Source organism: Vipera ursinii (assembly GCF_947247035.1).
Source record: "Vipera ursinii genome assembly, chromosome: 2".
In the NCBI taxonomy this organism is placed as follows: Eukaryota; Metazoa; Chordata; class Lepidosauria; order Squamata; family Viperidae; genus Vipera; species Vipera ursinii.
The window spans coordinates 23,953,770-23,981,471 of record NC_139513.1 but is presented as its reverse complement, the minus strand read 5'-3'; the positions used below and the strand labels follow the sequence as shown (position 1 = coordinate 23,981,471).

General features: G+C 43.0%; 1 protein-coding gene across 2 annotated transcripts in view; it reads left to right on the top strand.

The window, feature by feature from the left end:
- Positions 1-27,477, top strand: part of PPP1R18 (protein phosphatase 1 regulatory subunit 18) — a 45,589-nt gene extending 18,112 nt beyond the window's left edge. For both annotated transcript variants that reach the window (XM_083356005.1, XM_083356004.1), the window contains exons 3-4: positions 25,106-25,313; positions 26,831-27,477. In XM_083356005.1, the coding sequence (XP_083212131.1) occupies positions 25,106-25,313; positions 26,831-26,850 (228 nt within the window). In that variant the 3' untranslated portion in view covers positions 26,851-27,477. The remainder of the gene's footprint in view (positions 1-25,105; positions 25,314-26,830) is intronic.
- The last annotated feature ends 225 nt before the right edge of the window (positions 27,478-27,702 follow it).

The window sequence follows — 27,702 nt, the reverse complement described above, 5'->3', positions numbered from 1 at the left end:
TCCTGGAAACAGTGAGGGAACGGCCCCCACTACCTTGGCCCTGGCCCAGAGACCCTCCTCCTGCCAGAGACCCTCAGATCTGTCCCACTTCTGCCCAGGCCCCCATAGGCACCCTTGATGCGAACGATGTAGAGATGGCCACGCCCACCCAGTCGGCCATACACACTCTAGCCACGCCCACCCAGTAGGCCACGCCCACCCTGGCCACACCCACCCGGCCCCTTGAGGGCAACCACAATGCTGATGCGGCCCTCAGTGAAATTGAGTTTGACACCCCTGCTTTGGTTCATTCCACAACTGCAGGGCCATGAAGGAGGGAATCAACCATACAAAAGAGCATTGCATACTTTACATTTAGCGTCAGCGTCTCAAATAATTCTGGGTCTTGGGTAGGATAAACTAATGCAAGAACTTCCATCGTGACAATGGAAGTGGGAGAAAGCAGCTGTTCCATGTATACATCATTAGCATCTGATACTGTGCCAGCACTTTTAATTCTTTCCAAATCCAGAATCACTTTCATCTCAAGAGGCACACTGGATATTGTACTATGCACATTATTTTTACTTTTATTCATTTACCTGGGGGTTGTGTATTTTTTTTCCGGGTGTCTTCTTCTCTCTTCTCAACTGAATTGAACAGGTGGCCAGAGGCGTTAAAACCAGGATGCATTGTACCTTTCCTGTTTTGATGTCTTCAAGTCAGTGTTTGCAGGGACTTTTCTTCAAGATTTCAAAAGAGGCTCTTAAGGCTGAGGCAGCGTGGCTGGCCCAAAGTCATCCAACAGGCTTTGCACCTGTCTGTTCTAGTATCACTAATGATTTGGTAATATACACTCATGTAGCACTTGTTAAGAGTTACCCTGTAAAAATCCGGACAACCACCAGATGATAGGAAAGTGTTACAGAAATGTTTAACTATTTGCTGCCGTCTAATGATCATTTCAGTTACTGCAGCCCAGATCTGGTAGTCTCAAATCATGGTCAGTGAAACCAACCAACTACTGTCTTCTTGATTTCCTCATTACCATAGTAGCCTTTTAAATAATTTTTTAAAAAGTGCTCATTTTTCCTGGATAACACAGGCCTGTAGCACATTATTAGTTACAACATTATGAAATTTATGTGTTCTAAATTGTTCAGTTCAATCTTCACCAGCTCTATTCAGTACTGAGTCCCACTGAGCTTACAAGAACTTATTTCTCAGTGGCTACATTAGCACATCATACTTAGCTGGTTTGTTTTAACTATAGATTAATAACAAACCAGCTAAGTGTGATGTGCTAATTTAGCCACTGAGAAATAAGTTCTTGTAAGCTCATGGGAATACTGAAAAGATCTGGTGAGGATTGAACTGAACAATTTAGAACACACAAATTCCTTAACACATTACAGCTAGCTGGATTCAGAATATCTATTACAGAAGGCATGGTTGGGGAAACTGTTGAAGTTTACCTAGTCCTGCCCAGTATAAGACTATATGGCTTCTGCATTCCCAGGAAAGGCCATGTTGCCTTTGTTTAATGGAATATGCAGGCAGTCCTCCACTTACGACCATTTGTTTAGCAACTTTCAAAATTGCAACAGCGCTGGAAAAAAATGGATTACAGATGTTCCTCACACTTATAAATCACTGTTGCAGCATCCCCATGTGATCAAAATTCCAGTGCTTGGCAACTGGCATGTACTTACAACTGTTCCAGCATCTCAGACTCATGTGATCACCATTTGCAACCTTGCAGCTGGCTTCCCACAAGCAAAGTCAATGGAGGAACCAGATTTGCTTAAGGACCACATGATTTTCTTAACGGGATTGTCTTGCTTAACAACTCTGGCCAAAAGGATATAAAATGGGGTATAATTCATTTAACAAACCCTTGCTTAAGCAATGGAAATTCTGCTTGTAAGTCAAGGATTACCTGTAATGTAAGGATTGGAATAAACCACAGATTTACACCCCAGGAAAACAAATTACGGCGGTTGGGTTCATAGGCTAAGCAAAAGAACAGGAAGGTCATATGATGGCTTAATGTACAATCTAGGAACTCACCCTGTATGCTACTAACTAGGAAGAATACACTGTTTGTATCTAACCATCTGAGTCTATGCAATTGGTTCATAGGTGTACTATAGCTAGGGCTATAGATCTGGACTCCAACAATCCAGCTGATCAATAGGTGGCTTTGAGGGGATCTCTGCTGCCATCTAGTAGATTTCCAGATGTTTGCATGACAAATCTGCAGGGTGTTTTTAAAACAGCTATCTATCCTGCTGCTCTAGCTTCAGATGACATGCTTAGCCATGGAGAAATCACAGACTCGAATTAAAGGATCTGGTGAGATACAGCGAAGGAGGGAGGCCAGGCAACCCATTAATCTTCTAAGTGGCTTACTAGGTCATGTAGATATGTTCACTGAACCTGGCATGATTTATTCTCAAGGAACCGTTATAGCTTATTATTTGCATAATAATATAATAATATAATTACGGCTTATTTTTTGCCCTCGTTATCCCATTCATATATCCAACCTTGACAGAAAGCACGGATGTGTGTGTGTGTGGGGGGGGGGTATAACTATCCCCAATGAGCCTATTAAACTTTACCAGGCAAACACTGCAATTTTAATCTCTCCTTTCTTCCTGGCACAGCCCTTCTATTGGCAGATAATGCATCCAAGACCCCAGCAAATAAGTTAGTTTTCCTTCCTTTTTTTGTCCGGACAGCTATTTCTGCCAAGAGAGAATTCTTCTTTTTGTTCTGTAATTTGGGTCTTAAGATATTGTCTGCTTCTCAGCCTGGCCCGTTTCTTGCCAGCTTCTGGCTTAGCCATGTGGCGACTGAGTGAGCACCGGGAGGGCATTTATTTGGGTGACAGAAACCCTGTGGCGGGATGGAATTCCTCACCGTTACTAACAGAGGCATAGTTCTTTTCACTTTTTCAAGCCGTTGCAATCTCTGGGAGCTTTATCTGCAGAGGGGACTTGCTCCCTCACAGAGGAATGACATTCTTTGCCTCTGGATGCCATTCTCATTCCTGGCTGCTAAAGATTTTCTACGGTTAGCAGAAGTGAAGGAGAAAGGAAACCTTTTATGGCATACGCCTGTGCTTTTCGCAGCTGCTTGACACATAGAAATCTAACAAGAGAAGCTTTTTCCAACACTTAATTTCTAGCTTGGAAAAAGCTCAATCCATTAACTTTCTCTATTGGGCTGCACATCAAGATACAGTAACGGGGCAAGCCCAAGGGAATATAAAGTTGGCTGCTGTTTGTTTTGGCACGAGTGGTTTTCTTTATGCCCATAATGAGATAGTTTATGGCCTAGAAAACCTGTATTAGCTTTTTCATTTTTTTGTGCAGAAGAGTAATACATCTTTCAAATTTCCCCATCCTGATTTTGACTATTTCCCAATTGTAGGGTGCTGTACAAATATGACTTGTAAATACAAAGGAAGTCACTTTCATATATCACATTTATATATGACAGGGGTGTCAAACTCCCGGCTTGCGGGCCGGTTGTATCATGCAAAAAAAATCACAATATGTTGGAACACATAACATGACGCGGCGAGTTTGACACCTGTGATATATATAATAGAGGTCCCCAACCCCCAGGCTGTAGCCCACTACTGGGCTATGAGCTGTTTGGAACTGGGCTGCAGAAGTGGTGGGCGAGCATATGCATGCGTGCATGCATCCCCACTGGCGCAATCAGCAGGCGAGTGCGTTCGCATGCAGACCCTTTGCACAAGCAGCGGGCCCGTGTGCCCACCTCTCGCACAAATAGAGCTGCACATGCACACACTTGCCGGCCACTCGTGCAGAACCATCCCCTCCCCCCCGACACATACCAGTCCACAAAGCTGGAAAAGTTGGGGAACTCTGTAATATGATATAATGTCAACGTACATTACATGTATATACTATACTGATATATAAATATGATCATGAGTGGCGTGCTGCCCTAGCGTGAAGACACTCATCTCCTACTCAGAAGGTTGCCCAACTCTGTCCCGAATTAAGGGATTACAGGGTCATAAAAAGAGAGTTATTGATCTATAGCTGTAAATGTGATTGTATATCATTTGATATAGTCACAGAACAAGGAGATAGATAGATGATAGATAGATAGATAGATAGATAGATAGATAGATAGATAGATAGATAGATAGATAGATGCTGTTCGCATATTTGCAGCCAATATTTGGTTGCTTTATAAACATGAGGTTAAAGTGGCACCAGTGCAGAACAGTAGGTCAAGACCCCCTCTTAAAAATAAGAGGATTTTAGTCACTGTCTTTTTCTCTTATAATCATCAGTAAAACTGGGTGGATGGGGATAGGGAACCAGTGTAAAAATTAGGTTAGGTTAACGTATGTCTGAATTTATGATGCTTTCAAATGGCAGGTGCTGGGCAAACTGGATTCAGACTAGGACTGTAGTGGGGGCAAAAACTTTTGATTACTCTAAAATAAAGCCCAACTGTAAGGACATGAGAGGCTGCCCAGTCAAACAATGCTGGAGATGAATGAAAGTGAGATCCTTCTTTAATGGTCAGGCAATTATTCTGTAGGGAGAAGGCAGCAAGTTTCATTTCTAGCGTGTTCGGAAAACTGGTCTACAAGGTTGTTTGTTTAATCTGGAGACTGCCCATCTCACTCAGAGTTGCATTGGGCACTTGTCATACAATGAAGTTAATTTACCAGTGGCTTAATGTTGCTTTTTGGTTTGTGGCTTAGAGTAATGGGTGACACAGATAATGTTGACTGGCAAATCATGGTTTATATCTTAATATTATGTATGAACCAGGCTGGTTCAACAAATGTGGCTGAACATAATTTGTGAAGCCAAGCACTGTAAGGTAACATGGGGAATATACAATATATGGCTAGTCAAAGGGACATGAATGCTCAACGTTATTGGAGAAATCTGCTAAATTCTTTCTGGTTTTAGCCAAATCAGATGCCCCAAAGTCCTTGAAATCAACAGCTAAGAGACCCAACATTTGCCTGACTTCATAGTACTCACAATTAGGCTATAATGGGGAGTTTCCTTCATCCATCCCAAATGTGCTTTTTCCAGAGGCAACTGGACTTTGTTTTTCCTTGAAGGTGTTTCACTTCTCATCCAAGAAGCTTCTTCAGTTCTGACTTCTCATCCAATTCTCATCATTCTCATTCTTCAGAACAGAAGGAGCTTCTTGGATAAGAAGCGAAATGCCTTCAAGGAAAACCAAAGTACAGTTGCCTCTGGAAAAAGCACCCATGGGACAACCATGACCTGGATGATTGAGCGTCATAGACCTTCCTTCATCTAAATCTGCTAATCCTAGGAATATATAGATGGTCAACATCAGAGAAGTCCAGCTTCTGCAGGTATGTTCTTGCCTGGGAGAAAAATGTACAGCTTGATTTGGAAGAAGCATAAGGAGTTTCCACTAGCAGAAGCTGCCTGCTGTGTTTTTCCAAAGGAAGTCATTAACCAATACTGTGGTATGAGTTTACAGAGTTGCCAGAGTTACAGTAGAAGGCGTCTTTTCATTCTTCACCTCTCTATGCCAAATGCCTTTAAGCCAGGGGTGTCAAACTCGCAACGTCACCTGATGTGACGTGACTTTTTTTCCCCATTGCCAGATCTGGGGTGGGCGTGGTTTCGGCATAACACATCTGGGCCATGGGCCGGCAGTTTGACACCCCATTTGGCTCTCCTCTAATGATCCATCCCTTCTCCAATTTTATTTTATTTTTATTTTTATTTTAATTCCATTTATATCCCGCCCTTCTCCAAAGACTCAGGGCGGCTTACAAGCTTAGCAGTAGCCTTCATTCTATGTATATGCCTGCTTATTAGGGCTTTCACACACACCCCAGCGGCATTATTACAAAGTCAGCTTAATTGCCCCCAACAATCTGGGTCCTCATTTTACCTACCTCGGAAGGATGGAAGGCTGAGTCAATCTTGAGCCTGGTGGGATGCGAACCTGCACTAATTGCAGGCAGCTGGTGTTACTTAAGGAGGCATTAGCCCACTGCTCCACCAATTGCCTGAACCTGAGGGATATTCCTGTTATTAATTTGAGATTTATTCTTCTAATTTAGTAGCCACATCAGGGTTCCAGGAGGCCTGCAGAAATATATTCCAGAGGTACATGGGTGCAAAGGAAGGGGTTCCAGATCCTGCAAGGCATTCCCATGGAAACTGCATTTAGTCTCACTTTTTCCATGTGTGTGAAACTGAATCTCTTTCACCAGATGTTGAGTTGCTAAATTGTTTTAATATTACTTTCACTGTTAACTTTAATCTGTGTTATATTTTGTTAAATTTTGTTAGCCACCTTGAACACTCGTTAAAATAGCAGGGCATAAACAAAATAAATAATCTAGGGCTGATTCTGTTAAATCCAGAAAGAATTCTGTTAAGGAAAGAATGATAACCCTCCTTATGAATGAGGCCGTTGGTCTGTGCCTTTTTGCTCGCTTTTGTCTTGGAAAAGTAGTTTCTGCGGAATTTATAAGTCTGACATGCCATTTCTTGTAGCAGCAGTTTTGTGCAATACATCCCATCCTAGGCAATTCTTCTTTATACATAATTAATAATGTGTTTTCAATTATTTCTATTTGATTTTCATCTATTTGCAAAGCTAAATCACTTTTACCCTAAGGTAATTGATGATGACTGATGTAGACTGAAATTTTCTCCTTTTCTCCCTCCTTTCAATAAAAGCACATTAATAACCAGGGCTTGGTTCATACAATCATGGCCATCGCTTTTGGGCGGCCTCATTTTCACAAATGTCCCTGATGGCTATCTCCCATATAGAGTCTGGTCAGAGAAACATGGAATAGTCAAATCTGAATTAAAACCTACAATTTTATATTTCAAATAACAGGATAAGCTGGATCTTAATTAAAGGCAATTCTATTTTTAATATACCTTCCCCAAACAAATCTAATTTTATGACTGAATGTGATGGCCTGATTCACATAATATGATGTGCATCACAATGTGCTAAACTTTAAACCATCCAACACAAAATTTCCCCTAAAAGAGAGCCAGTTTGATCTAGTGATGAAGCAGGAAATGGTAAGTTCTTGTCCTGCCTTAGCCATGAAAACCAGCTTGGTGATTAGAGTCCAATCACCAGGACACTGTGAGTTCTAGTCCCGCCTTAGCCATGAAAGCCAGCTTGGTGATTAGAGTCCAATCACCAGGAGACTGTGAGTTTGAGTCCCGCCTTAGCCATGAAAGCCAGCTTGGTGATTAGAGTCCAATCAACAGGAGACTGTGAGTTCTAGTCCCGCCTTAGCCATGAAAGCCAGCTTGGTGATTAGAGTCCAATCAACAGGAGACTGTGAGTTCTAGTCCCGCCTTAGCCATGAAAGCCAGCTTGGTGATTAGAGTCCAATCAACAGGAGACTGTGAGTTCTAGTCCCGCCTTAGCCATGCAAGCCAGCTTGGTGATTTGGGGCCAATCACCAGGAGACTGTGAGTTCTAGTCCCGCCTTAGCCATGAAAGCCAGCTTGGTGATTAGAGTCCAATCACCAGGAGACTGTGAGTTCTAGTCCTGCCTTAGCCATGAAAGCCAGCTTGGTGATTAGAGTCCAATCACCAGGACACTGTGAGTTCTAGTCCCGCCTTAGCCATGAAAGCCAGCTTGGTGATTAGAGTCCAATCAACAGGAGACTGTGAGTTCTAGTCCCGCCTTAGCCATGAAAGCCAGCTTGGTGATTAGAGTCCAATCAACAGGAGACTGTGAGTTCTAGTCCCGCCTTAGCCATGCAAGCCAGCTTGGTGATTTGGGGCCAATCACCAGGAGACTGTGAGTTCTAGTCCCGCCTTAGCCATGAAAACCAGCTTGGTGATTAGAGTCCAATCACCAGGAGACTGTGAGTTCTAGTCCTGCTTTAGCCAGGAAAGCCAGCTTGGTGACCTTAGGCCAGATACTCTCTCTCAGCCCCAACTCATCTCACAGGGCTGTTGTTCTAATCTAGGAAGAGGAAAGTATGTTGGATATGCTCACGGCCTTGAATTATTTGTAAAAATAATAAAGGTGGGGAATGAATGAATGAATCAATAATCATATTATATTATATTACATCCAGTCACTTGGGTGACAGTGTCAAATCATCCAGTTGTGGGGGCAGGGAGACGCTGTGTAACTCACCAGAGCCCTGTCCTGTAGAAGTGGGGCAGGGTGGAAATATTGTAAAATAAATAAAAATTTAAAAGTTTTGCTTTGGGTCAGCATCACCTTTTTCTCCCTTTCTCAAGAAGCAGTGGGTGGAATCTCATCAAGGAGGGAAGCAACCTAGAATTAAGGAGAAATTTCCTGACTGTTTGAACAATTATAATCAGTGGAACGGCCTGCCTCCAGACATTGTGGCTGCTCCAACACTAGAGGTTTTTAAAAAGAGATTGGATAGATATTTGCTTGAAAATGGTATAGGGTTTCGTGCCTGAATATGGGGTTAAGACTAGAAAACCTCCAAGGTCCCTTCCAATTCTGTTAATCTGTTACTCCCACTCAGACAGTTGATGTCATCTTTCAGTATCAGCGTGTCTTGTCCTAGAAAATGTTCCAGGACTCTTTGCAGATCATTTTAATAGCTTTGTCTTTGCAAAAAAATATCGAGGTAGCCTGCTATTTTTGTCCTATTGCCTTCGAACAATCTTAAGATAGAATACTCCAGATCTCAATGACTCCGTTGCTAACTCTTTATGTTGGCTATCCCATCTTCAGCGCATATGTTTTTGCTCCTTTGTATATCCTTTGTATATATTTTTGCTCCTTTGTATATCCAGCTCCATCTTTATCATCAGAAGAGGCTATCCTAAAAGAACAATTTATTTCTCTACTTTATGGCCAAAGGGGGGATTAACTGTTAATCAGAGTGCTGGAGAGTTGTCATCTTTTGCCACTACTCTTTATGAGCTGTTTGTGGTGCCAGCCTTTAGAGGCACTTGTGTTCAGCTTCACCTGGGAAAAATCTTTGCTGGCTTATTTATGCACATCAAATTTGTTCAAATACAAGTATACTTTGGGCTTCTTTTTTTCAGAAAACTGGAAAGCCTTCCAGTAAATAATACGGTAATTTGGAAATGACATGCTTGCAAATGCTCTGTGACCAGAAAAAGGAAGTATTTCTTCATCCCTGGCACATTTTGTTTAATTTCTTACCCAGCTGTTCAGGTAAACAGGCAATTGATTTGCTGCACAGGAAGTAAAGGGACAAAGCTATCATTTGCGCTCCTTTACCAGCATGTAGGTTTCCTGAGATTTCCTTTTTACAGGAATTGCATCATTTGCACAATGGCATCATGGCGCATGTGATGTCATCGTGGCTTGTACAAAACACGTTGGGAAACAAACTGAGAGAAGATTCTGGGATGGGAGTCAGTAGTGTAACGAAGTAATTTTAATTCTGGGCTTAATGCTTTTGTGGAAAATCCTCTTAATTTGGGAATAGATATTTTGTTTTACAAAAACTCTGGGGAGGAAGGAAGGAAGGAAGGAAGGAAGGAAGGAAGGAAGGAAGGAAGGAAGGAAGGAAGGAAGGAAGGAAGGAAGGAAGGAAGGAATTGTTAGATGTTTTGTGCCAGCCATGGCAGTTCCCCAAAAAGGTCATCAGATGGGAGCAAAGAGGCTTCTTTGCTTCCACTGATGGGTCAGGGGTCCTCGGCCCCTGCAGCCCCATTGGCAAGAGAGTTTTATGGTTAGGGAGGGGCTGAGACCCCCCCATAAATACCTCTGCTCAAGGGGCTGCTCTCTCTTCTTGTTCTTGTCTCTTCTAGTCTAGTTCTGTTCTTTTGTTCTCTCTCACACGCAGGCATGGATGCCTCCATGTCAAGTAATTCTTTCTCTCTAATCTATCGTTGAATAAAGCTTCATATGATTGCATCTCTGCATCCTGCCTTTCACTTGGAAGCACCTTAACGATCCATCGACCTCGTGAGACCACCTCACAAGTTGGTAGCAGAGGATGGAAGGAAGGAAGGAAGGAAGGAAGGAAAGCATCTTTACAGATAGTCGTCTCCATATAACCATTTGCTTAGTGACTGTTTCAAGTTACAATGGCATGAAAAATGTGATTTACAAATGGTCCTCACACTTATAACTGTTGCAGCATCCTCACAGGTACAGGATAAAAAATTGGGCATTTCGTAACTGGCATGTGTTTACAACAGTTGCTGTATCCCGGGGTCATTTGCAACTTTTCCAGCTGGCTTCCGGCAAGCAAAGTCAATGTGGGAAGTCAAATTCGCTTAATGACTGCATGAGTCACTGAAGAACAATTGTAGTGTTTTGCCTAACAACCATGGCAAAAAACAATCGTAAAAATGACCTAACAGCTGCCTTACTTAGCAATGGAAATTCTGGTCCCGATTGTGATTGTAAGTTGAGAACTATCTGTGATTATATACATGCTTACCCTATGAACTGTTGACTATAAAAACTTTTAAATATATAAGGAGGGAAATCTATACATTTGTGCCATTTATATTATTTTATTCAATGGATTTATAGGGCCACCCAACTCTTGTGACTCTGGACCATGTCAAGAGTCTGGTATTGATGAAGGGCTTATATGCTGCTTTTCATTTGTCACTCTCTGGTGATCACCTGGGCCAGGAATAGGCAACCTTGGCTCTTTTATGACTTGTGGACTTCAACTCCCAGAATTTCTGAGCTAGCCATGCTGGCTCAGGAATTCTGGGAGTTGAAGTCCACGAGTCATAAAAGAGCCAAGGTGTTCTGAACCAGCCCTCTTCTGGCCTTGTAAAGGCAAACCCCTATTTAAGAAGAAGAGACTGGAGAGCTTCCAAGGCTAAAAGGCATCTGCCAAGATTTAATTACGCAGTTAACAAAAACACAAGAGCTTGTCTTCTCAAGCGGAAAAGTTGCTTTCAGCAACCAGCCCCTCCCCAAACACTCCTTTTATAGAGAGCTCAGGGCGTGGTCTCCCTGTGCCTCCTCCCGAGGAGTCTCACAGCCTTTCTTTGTTTGTTCCTGCTCGACTGCCTCCTGCGTCGGGCGTCCTTGAACAGGGCCAGCTGTGGGTCATCTTCCTCCGCACTCTCGGGCTCACGCAGCTGAGAAGAGGTCCCCGGCTGAGGACTCTGCAAAGCCTCCAAATCATCATCAGCCGGTTCGTTTCCCTCCTCCCCCACATCTGAGTCATCCGATACATCGGAGCCGGCTGTCGGACCCACAGGCTGGCCCTGAGTCACAACACAAGGTTGCCTACCCCTGATTTCTTTGGCTGCCTGGCCCCAGATCTCTCCCTGTCTCAGAAAATGGGGGGACGCTCCAGATCCAGTATTTTTGAAGTGGGACTGATTTCAGAATTCTGACTTTTCTCAGTTGGCAATAGTAGTGGGTTTGTATCAGTAGCAGCATAAGGGGTAAGTAACATCAAATACATAATTTTTACGTTGCTCCTTTTTAGTTTCCACTGGCACAATCTATTATCTAAATCCAGTTGAGTAAAAAATATTCATGATTCCAAGGGATGATCTGCTGATTTCCAACTTGTAGTTTCCTCCTTGATTTCCTGCCCTTTAGAAATGACAGTCCTACTCACGGTTGTGCAATTTTACCTTCTGGGTAGCTCTTCTTCCTTCTGTCTCCTTGGTATATTTTGTTTATTCTTTCGTCACAATGCATTAGGGCTGAGTGAGCATTGCTGCACGAAGTAGCATGGAGAAAATGCAAAGCAGCACATCCTGGGTGGTATGGCAGGCAGTGAGTGGGTGGGGGAATGCACACTCTTGGTTGAGATTGCAACCACTGCTTTCCTGTTCTATTTCTTCGCCCATCGTGGCTTAATTTGTTCAATTGTGCAATTGTGTTTGAATCCACAGGAGTCAACAAAGAGGACAGTCCCCCGGTCTCAAAATTTTATTCTGCTTCTATATGGTTCACATTCTCTTATCTTCCTTTGGCTTTGTTTGCTTTAAAGTTATATCTATTTGAGGACAATTAACCAGTGGAACAGCTTGCCTCCAGAAATTGTGGACGCTCCATCACTGGAGGTTTTTAAGAAGAGACTGGACAGTCACTTGTCTGAGATGTATAGGTTCTCCTGCTTGAGACAGGGGAGCGGGGGCTGGACTAGAAGACCTCCAAGGCCCCTTCCACGTCTATTCTGTTCTAGGGAGCATGTCTTACCTACAGTATACATTTGACTTTGCCTTTTAACGAGTATGATGGGCAAGAAAGATTACCACTTTATATTATTTATTTATATCCCGCCTTTATTATTTTTATAAACAATGTAAGGTGGCAAACGGGACGCGGTGGCTCAGTGGGTTAGGACGCTGAGCTTGTTGATCAGAAGGTCGGCAGTTTGGCGGGTCGAATCCCGAGTGCCGCGTAACAGAGTGAGCGCCTGTAACTTGTCCCAGCTTCTGCCAACCTAGCAGTTCGAAAGCACGTAAAAATGCAAGTAGAAAAATAGGAACCACTACGGTGGGAAGGTAACAGCATTCCGTGCGCCTTTGGCGTCTAGTCATGCCGGCCACATGACCAGAGAGACGTCCTCGGACAAGCGCTGGCTCTTCGGCTTTGAAACGGAGATGAGCACCGGCCCCTAGAGTCGGAAACAACTAGCACACTGAGCCACCGCGTCCCTATGCATCTTTACCTACTCATAATGAAATTCTCAGGATGATATATGTATGCCTCTTTCCTTTCAGCTGTCCGAGTAGAGAGATGTAGAAGTTAATAGTCTATCATGGCCCCACGTGCAACTTTTTACAACTCTGAACCCCATAATAGATCTTGGCCAATTGAAGACTCCCAGAATTTCCTTGACCAGTGGCCCCCAACCTTTGTGGCTTGGCAGCCCGGTGAGGGGAGAAAGGGCCCCTCAGCTCCAAATAGACTGTGACCCAGGGGTTGGGGACCCCTGCCCTAGACAGCCGGACTGGCTGGGGAATTCTGGGAATTGAAGTCCACAGATTTTCAAGTGGCCAAGTTTCAGAAACTGCCATCAAATTTTAGACAATTGATTAGTCCCAATAGGGTGAAATTTGTCACTCCTAGTGATCCTCCTAGTGGTCAGTGTACCTCCAAGTGGTCAATATACCAATGAAGAATGGACATCTCAAACATTATCAGTGAGATGGATAGGTTCACTTCACCCAAGAGTGGGTGGGACAGCATGGCAGGTTCTGGGCAGTGGTGGGATTCAGCTAGTTCACACCACTTTGGCAGAACCGGTAGCTAATTTTTTGTTGCCCAGACCCAGAATGGGCATCCACACAGAGAACTGGTTGTTCACATATTTGAATCCCATCACTGGTTCTGGGCTTAAACTGTAAAATGATTTCTTTGGTTTTTATTTTTTTTTTAAATTTTACCAGCTCTACCTTATGAACTATGATTTATGACTTAACATCTGTATGAATCCACTCAGTTATGGTTTATGCAAACAGTCCATAAATTATGGGCTGGTTACTAGACTGCCAGTTCTTCATGCTGGCCTGCTTTGGTCAGGACTTGGGGAGAATTAACACCTGTGGATTGTACAAAATACTGTAGGACAGTGATGGCGAAACTTTTAGAGACCGAGTGCCGAAACTGCAACTCAAAACCCACTTACGTATCATCGGGTGTCGGGTGGGCGAGGCCCATTGGGTGGGCGTAGCTGCAGTGGTAATGGCAGATTGGGTGGGCCTAAAAAGTTCAGTTAATCAATTCCAACTTTGCGAGATCTTTTTTTCCCTGCGAGAAGTTGAAATTGATTGATTGAACCTTTTTTTTTTGTTTTTGCACATGGCGGTGGAAGCCTAAAGCGAAAAGGTTTTATCAAACCCAGCTGAAGGCCTAGGACTGAGGCAATGGCGCGCGTGCCCACAGAGAGGGCTGTGCATGCCACCTGTGGCATGAGTGCCATAGGTTTGCCACACTTGGGAGCATCTCCCAAGTCCTATTACAGCTTCATAGCAGCCCTGTAAGATAGACTGGGTCTGAGCGATGTTGATTATTTATTAGATTTTTATACCAACTCCATTACTTTATAAGTAACTCAAGGCTGCGAACATACCTGATGTTTCATCCTCCTCCTGTTTTCCCCACAACAACAACCGTGTGAAAGGGTTGGGCTGAATGACTCACCCAAAGTCACCCAAACAGAATTCATGCCTAAGCAGGACTAGAAGTCAAAGTTTTCTGGCTTCTAGGCCAATGCTTTAACCACCACACCAAGCTGCAACTGTTCTTGAAAGTTATAGACTAAACACAGCTCTTCTGTGTTTGCATATTTTTTATGTTTCTGTTAGATAATCCCTAAGCAGTTTGGTCTGCCGCCATATCATCCAGTTCATAGCCATTTAAATTTTTTTTCTACTCAACTATTTCCACTTCACAGTTGTTCTGAAAACAGGAAATTGGTCGTTTTTTGTGGGGTGGGGAAGAATGAGGGCAGGCTGGCGGAAATGAGAGACGCAGAGGCCTCTACGCAGAAGTAAAGCTCAGGAAATGGGTTACTGCGTTTAGCGAAGAAGGAAGGAAAGGACATAGAGGTATGCCAGAAATGTCTTGGTGTAACAACATTAAGAGCAGGGCAAAAGGACAGAATACGGGATTCTGGGATTCTTGAAATTCCCTACTGAGAAAAGACAAAAAGTTTCTTGTCTTCACTGCCTTGAAAACATCTGAGGCCATGTGACTTTGAAACCTAGAGTGCTCTATAAAGGCCTCTCTCTCTATCTTTTGTACTTTGTATGATGATGTTAGCAACTTGGCATGTTCTCTGACCTGGGGTGATCCCTGGTGGAAGGATTTGGAGATAAAGATAAAAAGAAAGTACTCCACTATGAAAATCAGCATAGTCTAGACTGGGTTTCACAAGCCATGATTTCCTTAACCAAGTTATAGGTAGTCCTCGACTTACAGCTGTAACTGAGCCTGCAATTACAGCCGTAGCCAGTTGCTAAGAAAGTCCTCACATGTGACCATTTTGTAGTGGTCATTAAGCAAATGCCACAGTCACATAAGTGAGCCCATTGCCCGCAATGGATTTTTTTTTTTTGCCAGAAACTGGTGGAGCCTTGGTGGAGCAGTGGGCTAATGCCTCCTTAAGTAACACCAGCTGCCTGCAATTAGTGCAGGTTCGCGTCCCACCAGGCTCAAGGTTGACTCAGCCTTCCATCCTTCCGAAGTAGGTAAAATGAGGACCCAGATTGTTGGGGGCAATTAAGCTGACTTTGTAATAATGCCGCTTGGGGTGTGTGTGAAAGCCCTAATAAGCAGACATATACATAGAATGAAGGCTACTGCTAAGCTTGTAAGCCACCCTGAGTCTTCGGAGAAGGGCGGGATATAAATGGAATTAAAATAAAAATAAAATAAAAATAAATGCAGAGAACAAAGTCAACTGCGATCTGCAGGACAGTGCAAAGTACCTTTTGGGGGTGGGTTAGGGTTTGTCATAACTTTCAACAATTGCTAAGTGGGACTCTCTGCATGTCAGTAAGCTAAAATTGATTGTGTTCAGGGATATCCACAACAGGGCAGATGCAAGCCTGCAATCTAAACCCCCACCCTCGTTTACCTGCCTTATGATACATGTAAAAAAAGGGACAAGCCTTGATGATCAAAGATGGTGGTCACCGTCTTGACTTTTTTTGAACCTCTTGCAGGCACCCCTGGCTGAGCCTTAAACAGCGGCTATCTCGATAAACCAAAATATCCTTCAGTTCAGTCACTGTGGGAAGAAAGCTGTGTTATGCTTGGCGTTATTGTGATCAATTAAAATGACTGAGGTACTTATCTACTATCCCAGCTTCCGCAAATAAAACCAGGGATTTCATGGTAATGTCTACATTTAATAAGGGCCTCCCATTGTTAAAGTAAAACTGCTTCGTTAAAAATAAACAAAAAGTTCTTGGTGACTTTTGCGCATAGATGGTCCTTGACGTAGGGCCGAAGCTGAGCAAATGCTTAGAATGTTAGATGATTTTTGTTCAGGAATTTGGTTAGCTCACTTTCTGAGATATTTCCTTTTGTTGTTAATCCCTCAGATCTTCCCTGTCTCCCAGCAAGATAGAACTGGGCTGTTTTGAACTGTCGCTCCCCCTACTGCACTATGCTTTCTTCTCTCTGAAGGTCTCTTATACATTTGCAAATCCCAGGGTCTCCACATCTTGCTAGAAACTCCCTAATGTGGATGAATGCTGCTCAGCGGTCCACGTTGGAAGGGAGGAAGACATCTTACAGATGTTTCTCCAACAAAGGCTTGTGTGGTGCAAGCACCCTGCTTCCTCCCGACACACCCTGGCTTTCTTTCCCTTTGCTTTTTCCCATCCCTCCACATCTGGCTGTGCAGTTTTGCCAACGGGCATCTCCACCCCAACCAGCATCTCTGCTCTCCCCCCGCCACTCGCCACCCACAGCAGCTGCTCTGCCCCACCCGCAGGTCTGCCCCCCCCCAAGGAATGCAGCAGGTCTGAGTCACCCGCTTAGTCTCTAAATAAGGGCAGAAGCGCTTGGTCCGGGGTGGGAGGGCCAGGACAGCTGCCTGAGGCCATATCTTGGGAGAAGCCAGGACCTCCCTTCCTGCACATGCTGTCACAGCCAAGGGAAAAACCCAGATGAGAGTCTGATACTACTCCCGGAAGAAATGCTTTGCTATCCAAAAGCTAATGATGAACCAAATGCCACATGCCCATTTTGTACTGGTAGTTACAGTCTCTTGCTGTACTTTAAAAGAAGTTTCCATGTGCCAATCTCAACTGCTGGTGACTACATAAATATAATCTCGGCACCAATAAATGGATTCTTCTTCTTCTTCTTCTTCTTCTTCTTCTTCTTCTTCTTCTTCTTCTTCTTCTTCTTATTATTATTATTATTATTATTATTATTATTATTATTATTATTATTATTATTATTATTATTATTCTTTCCCCTTCCCCCTCCCCCCTTCCCCTCCTCTTTTCCTCCTCTTCTCCTCCTCCCCCACCTTTCCCTTCAACTCCATAAAGCCATTGTCAACTCCACGCTTCCTTCATCTTCCCTCCAAATGCCAATTCCGCTCAGTCAACCAGAGTTGTGCAGCAACCAGAGCAACAGCGCTGGTGGCCAGAGCCCAGTTTGTCCAGTCAGCAGCTATACCAATCCCAACTCAGCTGTGAAAGTTTCCAAAAATTAGATTTGACATAGAGGATCCTGGAGTGATGAATGGAATTAAGTTGGGGGTTATGATGCTTTGGAAAGAAGGATCAAACTCATCTCCTACTTTCTCCAAACTAGTGTAGTTTAGGCTCAGTTGGGACTGTTCAACTTTTTACTCTTTTTCTAAAATTGCTACCCTTGGTAGCTAACGTTCACACGGGGAGCCTACCCAGGATAAATAGTGGTTTGCTGAATTAATTCAGTTTTCTCAATTCACGGAATACGGAGAACAACACTCCATTCTGCCCAGGCTACATTTAAAGAATACCCCGGATTAAAACATGGTTCACGTGTATTGTGCAAACAGAGTTAGTGTGTTAAACAGTGCCTTGAGTCTTGACCCATTGAAATGGAATGCAGCACAAACCCTTTTTTGCCGATTTCTTCTGATCAAATGGGTGTTAAAGGGGAACACAAGCCAGACAGTTTCTCCACAGCCTTTTTTCCCTGTACCTTCAAGTACATTGTGGGACAAGTGACTATTTCAGATCCTAACTTAACGTACGTTTGTGTGACCCAAGGCAAAAAAGTGTTCCTCTGACATAGGTTTTTCGGAGACATGGTAAGAAGCATGTCAACTGAATCATTCATTCGTGTATCTGTAAATATATTGTACATATGTGCATACACCACCCATAGGGAATAAAAGGGGGGGGAAACAGTGCGTAGAAGAGCAACAAAGATTAGAGGACTGGAAGTTAAAACATAAAGAACAATTGCTTGAATTCGGTATAATTAATTTAATGAAGAGAAGGACGAGGGGTGACATGATAGCAGTGTTCCAATATCTCAGGGGCTGCCACAAAGAAGAGGGAGCCAAGCTATTCTCCAAAGCATCTGAGGGGCAGGACAAGAAGCAATGGATGGAAACTAGTCAAGGAGAGAAGCAACTCAAGGAGAAATTTCCTAACAGTTAGAACAATTAACCAGTGAAACAATTTGCCTCCACAAGTTATGTATGCTCCAATACTGGAAGTTTTTAAGAAGAGTTTGAACAACCATTTGTCTGAAATGGTATAGGGTCTCCTGCCTGAGCAGGGGGGCTGGACTAGAAGACCTCCAAGGTCCCTTCCAATTCTGTTATTCTGTTGTTAATCCTTATGGGTGGTCTATGTCTTCCTCAATTTGGGTCATCTACCAGAGTCTGGGAGACCGAGGATTCTGCGTAGCATCTTAGCTGTTCCTAGCACTGCTCTCTACTGGACAGAGAGCTTAGAACATAGAAAATAAAATCCTAGGGCTGGAAAGGACCTCCAAGGTCTTCCAGTTTTGAGGTTGTTCCTGAGATCTGTTGGAGCCAATCTCCCAATTTAGGAGTCACAGCCCTGAGTGTTCCTACCACAACAGGGACCACTTTGGCCTTTTCCTTCCACGTTCTCTCTCGTTCTCGCTTCAGGCCCTGGAACTTCTCCAGCTTTGAATACTCCTGATGTTGCTGTCAATTGGCACTGATTTTTGATTATAATATAATACTAATTAGTAATATAACATATAACCAATTAGTTTTAGTTAACACCCAATGATTTCTGTCGACCTGTTGTATTTTTTTAAAAAGAAAGTGGTGAAAAGGGGTATTAGATGGTGGGGATTATAGAAGAAAAATCAGAACAGCAGTGCCTTTGATTGACTTAGAGGGGAAAATAAAAGATTCAGTAAAAGGGGGCTTTGAGTTTGTCAATCATTTCAGGGCCTTTGCACTCACTGCAACATTCAAAATCACAACAGAGGACCACAAACACCCTAACTCCATGGCTTGAAACCCAGATCTGTTGAGGATTATGAGAGCTGTTACCCCACACATCTAGAAGACCTGTGGTTGGGAAGATTGATTTATGTTTCATTAAGACCGTTGCTAAGGAATTCATGTTTCTTTGGACGGTTCTGTGGCTTTAAGTGATAGCATTTTATTCATATAAAAACAAATAGAAAGATCTTCCTAAATTTTTGGATTTCTTGTAGGGATAGCATAGTATTACACAAAGAGTGAGGGCAGACTTGGTATCAGATTAGGAAATATACATATAAATACATGTAAATATAAGGACCTAATAACATATCCGTTGGATAGTTTTGCTGGCATTTGAAGATCAAGTTGCTGTTAAACAGAGCAGAGTTGTCCGAACCAGCCTCTATTGCCCCTGCTGTCAATGTGATCTACAAACCAATCTCTGCCTCTCCTCCTCCGCCTTCACCTTTACCCTTGTCATTAATAGACTTCACTTAATTGGGATTAACTTGGGATTAATTCCCATGGGAACTACCTGAGAAGTAGATAAGGTCAAAGATTGCCTCTTCTGAATTCTCTGCAGCAGGGCTGGGAAGAACCTGGACTGGAATGGGGAAGGGGCCAAGGCAGGAGCCTTCATACCATTTCAGGTGGCCCTCCACTTATGACCACCACCGAGCCCCAAATTTCCATTGCTAAGGAGGATAGTTGTTAAGTGAGTTTTGCCCTATTTTACCTTTGACCTTTCCTTCCACCGTTGTTAAGTGAATCACTGCAGTCGTTCAATTAGTAACATGGTCAGTAAGTGAATCTGTTTTCCCCATTGACTTTGCTCGTTGGAAGATCGCAGAAGGTGGATCTCAGGACCCCAGGACACTGCAGTTGCCACAAAGACATACCAGTTGCCAGGCACCCAAATTTTGATCATGTGACCATGGGGATGCCACAACCGTTGTTAAGTGTGAACAATAAGTCATCAGCTACTTTTTTCACCGCTGTTGCGACGTCAAATGGTCATTAAACAAATAGTTGTAAGTTGAGGACAGTAAAGGAAAGCGAAGCATGGAGATAAGACCTCACCTTTCTTGGGCAGAATTGGAGAAACCCTGCCAGCTTTCCGATTAAAAATAAGCTTCCTGAGTTTGCAAACCTCAACCTGCGCAACGAATCATTTATAGAGTACATTTGAAAGCTGCACAAATGAAGTGCTTGGTGTTTTTTTTAATTGCGTCTTTTCTTTGCATTTTTTTTCTTTGCGGCTTTTCTTATATCAACCCTGGGAGGCAAGTGGTGCCAACAGATCTATTTCCAATTCAGGGACTGGGGCCATGTAGGCTGAGAATTCTGGAAGTTGACATCCATAAATCTTAGTTGGGGAAGGATCCCCCCCACCTTCTGTCAAATTTTGCAAGTGGTATAGGAGCAAGCTCGGCAAGATTATTACCTTCATGCCCTTCTTTCATAAGAGATGAAAAACAGGATCTTCAGTTAGACCTAGGAAAATCCCTCTTATGCTTGGCTTCTCTAATTCAGCATGGAATTAGACTTATAGGGCAAAACATTTTCTCCTGCATTTTTTTCTTCTGCCACCCACCTCTTCACGTTGCTGAGTTTTTAGCTTGCCAAAAAGCCACATAGTCTGGTTTAAACTCTTACCTCATGCACAAGAAAAGATGGAACTCCAGATGGAATCTGCTACCAGGACCTTCAGTACAAACCCTCATTCATTAAAAGCATTCATGGGACACAGGAAATGTCTGCTGTACATGCTCACAGGCACTCTTTGTTACTTCGCATTGTTTCTGAATGCCTGCTCTATAAGTTGTTGCCACCGAAGTAGGTCAGGGGTCTTCAAATTTGGCCCTTTTATGACTTGTGGACTTCAACTCCCAGAATTCCTCAGCCAGGCACGCTGGCTGAGGAATTCTGGGAGTTGAAGTCCACAAGTCATAAAAGGGCCAAGTTTGAAGACCCCTGAAGTAGGTTCTTCTCAACTGCCCCTTGATCTCCGAGGCCAGGGCGAGCCCTTGACCCAAACTTTCCATCCTGTTAGATAGCTTTTATTCTAAATAAGATCAATTCTGCAATCCGCTGCATGCTTATTATGGAACACACCCATTAAGCTTTGTCTCTTGAGATCTGCCCAGAAAGCTTTAAAGAGAAGCTGGATCTTCAGGAGCAGCTAGGAAACTCTGTGGAAACTTCAAGAGCAGGTCTCTAAGATGGAGCTAGATGGACCAATTGACAAACGCAGCATAAGGGAGCTGGCCCACAATTTGAAGGTGTAGCTGTCAGTTTGCCACTCTGATCCCTCGCCCCTACCCACTATTCATTTACTTAACACTGTAAGCTCCTTTGATAGGGTAACTTTGTGTTTTGATTCATATATTTAATATTTATACCTCTTTTATTATTTTTATAAATAAGTCAAGGTGACAAATTTGCCTAATACATCTTCCTCCTATTTTCTCCACAACAAAAATCCTGTGGGGTGGGAAATGAAGATTGGCCCAAGGTCATAGCGCTGGCTTTCATGCCTAAAACAGAACTAGAACCCACAGTGTCCTGGTTTCTAGCCAAGACCTTAACCATTATACCAAACTGGCTCTTGCTGGTGTTTTTTTCCCCAGGTGTTCTTGCTATGTAGCACACATTACTGTGCACATATTGACGTGAACCGCAAATGGGGCTCATCCTGTGGGGAGGCTGGCTTGAGATCAGTTAGACAGCCTATCTAAGCATCTTGACTATCTATCTATCTATCTATCTATCTATCTATCTATCTATCTATCTATCTATCTATCTATCTATCTATCTATCTAATGTAAAGGTAAAGGTTCCCCCGCATATGCGTACTAGTCGTTTCCAACTCTAGGGGCCGGTGCTCATCTCCATTTCAAAGCCGAAGAGCCAGCGCTTGTCCGAGGACGTCTCCGTGGTCATGTGACCGGCATGACTAGACGCCAAAGGCGCACTGAGCGCTGTTACCTTCCCACCGTAGTGGTCCCTATTTTTCTACTTGCATTTTTACGTGCTTTCGAACTGCTAGGTTGGCAGAAGCTGGGACGAGTAACAGCCGCTCACTCTGTTACGCGGCACTCGGGATTCGACCCGCCAAACTGCCGACCATCTGAGCTTGTTGAAGCTCAGCGTCCTAACCCACTGAGCCACCGCATCCCTTTTCTATCTAATGTATATACCATCTAATTCCCTATGACTTTGAGAGATTCTCATGGGATACCTTCCTCTTGTTATTTTTGACTGCTGGGCGTTCTTGCATATTAAGCTAGTGGATGACAAAAAGCATACCTGATTCTAAAGTCACAGAAAAGGAAAGGAACCACTAGGAATATGTGGTCCAATTCTGTGCAGAGAGCATGGACATAAATTAAACCACCCCTGAGAGGTAGCCTTTTAGTCTCTTCTTAAAAATCTCCAAGAATGACAGAATCTATAAGCTCTTCTCTCACACCCAAGAGATACCCTCTGGCCACAGGAGTGCCTATGGGGCAATTTAATATTATTTTCTGAAAGTTTATCACCTGGTGTAGTGTGTGATCTGGGATGGTCAGGCGTCCTAGGAAAGGATTTATTGGCCACAAGTTTGCAACCTTTTTGTTTATATATCCTAAGACACTGCAGTCACTTTTCCTTGTAATCCCTTAAATTTTTTGGGGGGTGGGGGGAGTTTATTCAAATTTCTGCCATTTAACCCAAGCAAATTACAATAAATCTTTTTGAGAACAGCTGAAGAAGCAGGACATGAGAAGGTATTTATTTATTTATTTATTTATTTATTTATTTATTTATTTATTTATTGAACTTATATACCGCCCTTCTCCCATAGGACCCAGGGCGGTTCACAAGGCAATTAAAACAACATACAATACAAAAAGTTAATATCAATTAAAATAGATTAAATTATCCTTGATTAAAAATCTAAAACCCCTATAACTCTGATTTAAAAACCCAATTACAATAAGTTAAAAAATTAAAAATTCTCACTCCTGGCCGGAAAGCTCAAAGAGCCAGGTCTTCAGGTCCCGGCAGAATGAACGAAAATCAGGGGTAGTCCTGACCTCTACGGGTAACTGGTTCCAAAGGGCAGGCGTGCCCACAGAGAAGGCCCTCCCCCTGGGTGTTGCCCGCCGGCAATCTTTTGCCAGCGGCACCCTAAGAAGGCCCTCCCTGTGGGAGAGCACAGGACGAAGGGAACTTGATGCTGGCAGCAGGTGTTCCCTCAGATATCCTGGACCCAAGCCATTAAGGGCTTTATAGGTCATCACCAGCACCTTGAATCTCACCCGGAGGGCAACCGGAAGCCAGGAGTCCTTGATGCTATCTGAGCTTGGTTATTTTCTTGCAGATATTTCATTATGCAAACTAGGTAACATCATCAGTGTTAGCACTTAGGATACTACCTACAGTAGTTTGGATAATGAAAGGTCTGCAAGAAAACAACCAAGGTCAGGGACCCCTCATTTCAACCCTGAGCTACAAATATTCTCCTTTTTTGATAAGAGGGTTTTGCTGCAAGGCAGACATAATTGGCTATCTTGCCTGCATCTTTTCCCTTAATTTAGTTCTCCAGAGGCCACACATACTCAATTACACACTTTCCTTTAATCTTACTGGGCTTTCCAGATGAGCTGTAGTACAACTCCCATGTTCCTATCCTGGACTAAAATGTGCATTTCTGCTATGGCTCTAAATGTAGCTACTGCACCATAAGTGCAGCTCAAACTCATTAAGCCTTTGTTTTCTTATAAGTCATCTTTTCCTTCCTAAGAGATTTAACCCCTGGAGTCTCACAGAATTACCTGTATGTTACAGTATAGCCTCCCTTCAGAGAGTAAAGGGGAGACTACGATTTGCTGGAACTTTAAAGACCATCTCTGTTGAAGAGGGAGACTTAAGGTAGAAGCAGATGTGTACCAATAGCATTCATTTATACTTACAATGGATATCTATCTATCTATCTATCTATCTATCTATCTATCTATCTATCTATCTATCTATCTATCTATCTATCTATCTATCCAACAACTCTGGACAGCTTACAACATAAAAAAAAATGAAAAACATTAAAATCATCCATCATAAAAACACAGCAGATAAAAACATTAGGAGATAAAATCATTGACACAAGATGGTTAAGAAGGGAGCTAGACATACTGGTGGCAGGCGGGGGGAGGCGAGGTAGGGGTGGCGGTGGTAGATGAATTTTGATTTGTCAATCACCTCCAGCACAAAGCTTCCCCATTGGGTCTCCAAGCCATCTGATGTATGATATGATAATATGAGGTAATTTATATCCCATCTTACCTTGAGGAGCTCAAAGCAGCGTAGGTGGGGCATGGTTGGCCTTCCCCAAGGCTTGTTCCATCTAGGCGTCTTAAAAGGGCCAGATCTATGGAGATTTAGCAATTTGTGCCTCTTCAAATTGTTTTCTGGGCAATGTATCAAAGTATTAAATTAATAGACCTTATTTTCACATACATATGTACAAAGATGATTACGGGACTGGAGCTAAAACATATAACAAACGGTGGCTGGAATTGGGTATGTATAGTTTAATGAAGAGAAGGGTGAGGGGTGACATGATAGCCATGTTCCAATATCTCAGGGGCTGCCACAAAGAAGAGGGAGTCAAGCTATTCTCCAAAGGCAGGACAAAGAAGCAATGGATTGAAACTAATCAAGGAAAGAAGCAACCTAAAACTAAGGAGAAATTTCCCAAAAGTTAGAACAATTAATCAGTGGAACAACCTACCCCCAGAAGCTGTGAATGCTCCAACACTGGAAGTTTTTAAGAAGAGACTGGACAGCCATTTGCCTGAAATAGTATAGGGGTTTCCTGCCTGAGAATGGGGTTGGACTAGATGACCTCCAAGGTCCCTTCAATAATAATAATAATAATAATAATAATAATAATTATTATTATTATTATTATTATTATTATTATTATTGTGAAGACTTTCCAACTGATGTCCTACAAATGTGAATTCTTCAGCTCCATATTTTACTCTATTCTCTGTGGATTAAGGGGATGGAAGTCCATCATATTTGTATGGCATCTCAAAGGCATCAAATAAGGGAAGGCAAATCTAGTTTGAAATGGGCCAAGAACCTGATCTTGCACCATGCTGTTCTGGTATTTACCTTCCATCCATCCATCTATCCCTCTTTCTCTCCATCTGCAGCTTAAGATTTCATTCAGTGAGAACCAGCTGGAGAGGACCTTCCAGTACCCATCAGAGAGTTCCCTACTGGAGGAGTTTGGGCCCCCAGAAGAGTCAGAATCTTTGGTTAGCACAAACCCCACCGGTGATGAGGAAGAAGAAGAAGAGGAGTTGCTGCTGCTTCATCGTGGCCTCCCTGGCCTGCTCCGGAGCAAACCACTTATTGTAGGTGAGTATCTGGGATCCCCGGGCAATGCTTGGATTAGAGTGGATTGCAAAATCTTTCCCCAATCACTCTTGACACAGTTTCTGTCTCTTTAGCTGGGTTTTGAATTGTAACTTGTAAGTTACAATTGGAAACTAACCAAGGAGAAAAGCAAGCTAGAACTATGGAGAAACTTCCTGACAGTTAGAACAATTAATCAGTGGAACGACTTGACTCCAGAAACTGTGAATGCTCCAACACTGGAGGTTTTAAAGAAGAGATTGGACAATTATTTATCTGAAATGGTATAGGGCTTCCTGCCTGAGCAGGGGGTTGGGCTAGAAGACCTCCAAGGTCCCTTCCAACTCTGATATTCTGTTAGACTGTTATACAAAGTTGGGCTACGATGGGCTGGCAACTGGTTCTGTTTATTGGAAAAAGAAGAAGAGTCTTGTAGACAACTGCCATCATACAGAGATTGAGGAGTTGTTACACATCTGTCTGTTGTTCGACTGGAAACAGCCGATGTTGTACGTAGTGCTTGAAAGCTTCCCTAGCTACAAAAATCCCTGCATATTTTCATACAGTGGGAACTTTCAAGCATGTTACAGCTGGAAACGTTCATAAATATCAACCCCTTGCTGATAAAAAAAAAAGCACATTCACTGAGCTGAATTCAAGATTCGGTTAAGGAATAATATAATCCATTTCCATGTTAGACAGAGCTTTCAACAGCCTTGAAGGAATATTTGTGTTACGATTCTGATGAAAAAGAATTATATCTGACAGTAAACAACAAAAGGAGAGCAAAGTCTTTTTTTAAATGATCCATCTACAAATATTTGTAGTTGAGATTGGATGAAAACCCTATTTTTCATCCAGATCTCTTTATTTTTATTTTTATTTATTTATATTTAAATTTATATACCGCCCTATTCCCGTAGGACTCAGGGCGGTTTACAGGGAAAATTAAAAGTTAAAATACATCATATACAATTAAAAATGATTAAAACTAAGATTAAATTAATCCCTGAACTTAACTAAAACCCCATTAATTAAAAATTAAAACCCCTCAGTCTGGGCCAGACAACTCAAAAAACCAAGTTTTCAAGTCCCTACGAAATGAGCGAAGGTCGGGGGCGGTCCTAAGCTCCGTTGGGAAGTTGGTTCCAAAGGGCCGGCGTGCCCACAGAGAACGCCCTTCCCCTGGGGATAACCCACCGGCATTCCTTAACCGGCGGTACCCTAAGAAGGCCCTCCCTGTGGGAGCGCACAGGACGATGGGAAGTTGATGCCGGCAGCATAAACTTCCCCCCACACACAAAAAAACCCACCCTGTACCATTATAAATAGGTGAGAGACTTGTAAAACCAGAAATGCTATAGTTGGAAGAATAGAAGTAAACAGGAGCCTTAGAGATAATACTGAAGTGCCATCTAAAGGCCTTTTTAACAAGTGCCAAAAGGGGGAATGCAAACTCAGGACTTGTTGTTTTCCTCCTTTGGTAACTATGCTGATATTCTTTCTTTCCCTTTTTCTAGATGAGTCCTGTCGGCGATAGCTTATCGTCTTTCTTTCCTGGTACAGGAAAAGGTGGAATCTATTTCCAGACTGAAGCCGTGTTTCAAAATCCTTCGGCTGGACCTTGAATCTCTTTTTGTCTTCCAATGACTGACACACCAAGGGAAAAGAAACCGGGACCAATAAAGACCTATCAGCCTTTTCCTACAGTTTTGAATGCTGTACATTTCTTCCTTCAGGAGTTAACACAGCATCTTCACCCTTGATGTGGCTCTTCTCTCCACGTTGACCCTGAAAACAGAGCCTCTTGGCTTAGGAAAAACTACCCCACATCTAGATGGCTCCAAACTGAGCGAAATGCAGCCCAATCTAGAAGGGAATCTCAACCAATGTTTTTCCTTCTGCTCCTGTCAGTCAGTGAGGAGCCTGTGGACATGTTTTAAAACTTTCCCTGAGGAAAGTACCATTGAACCTTCAAACACCAAGGGCTAACATCGTTGACCTATTTTACTCCTTACCATCAACCACACAGCATTTGAAAGCTTCAGCTCCGGGCTGAGGGACATTGATGTAACTTTGTCTGGTTGTTGTTGTCGTTGTTTTTCTGCTTTTTTTTTCTTTATAAAGTATCTTGTCTTGTTATGATGTTTAAAGGAAAACAAAGCAAAGCACCATTTGGGGTGGGGGGGGGCGACCGAGGAACGTTACACACTGCTTATCAGTATTCTGGGGTGGGAGGGGGGGCCATTGAAGAGGAAGTCAATTCAACATAGCATGACTCTAGGTGTGAGTAATATGGCATGCAACTGGGCAATGGGGACGGGCCTCTCTGTGTTTTAAATCAAGAGCACTTAGTAAGGCATGGAACTGAGCAATTAGGGAAAGGTTATCT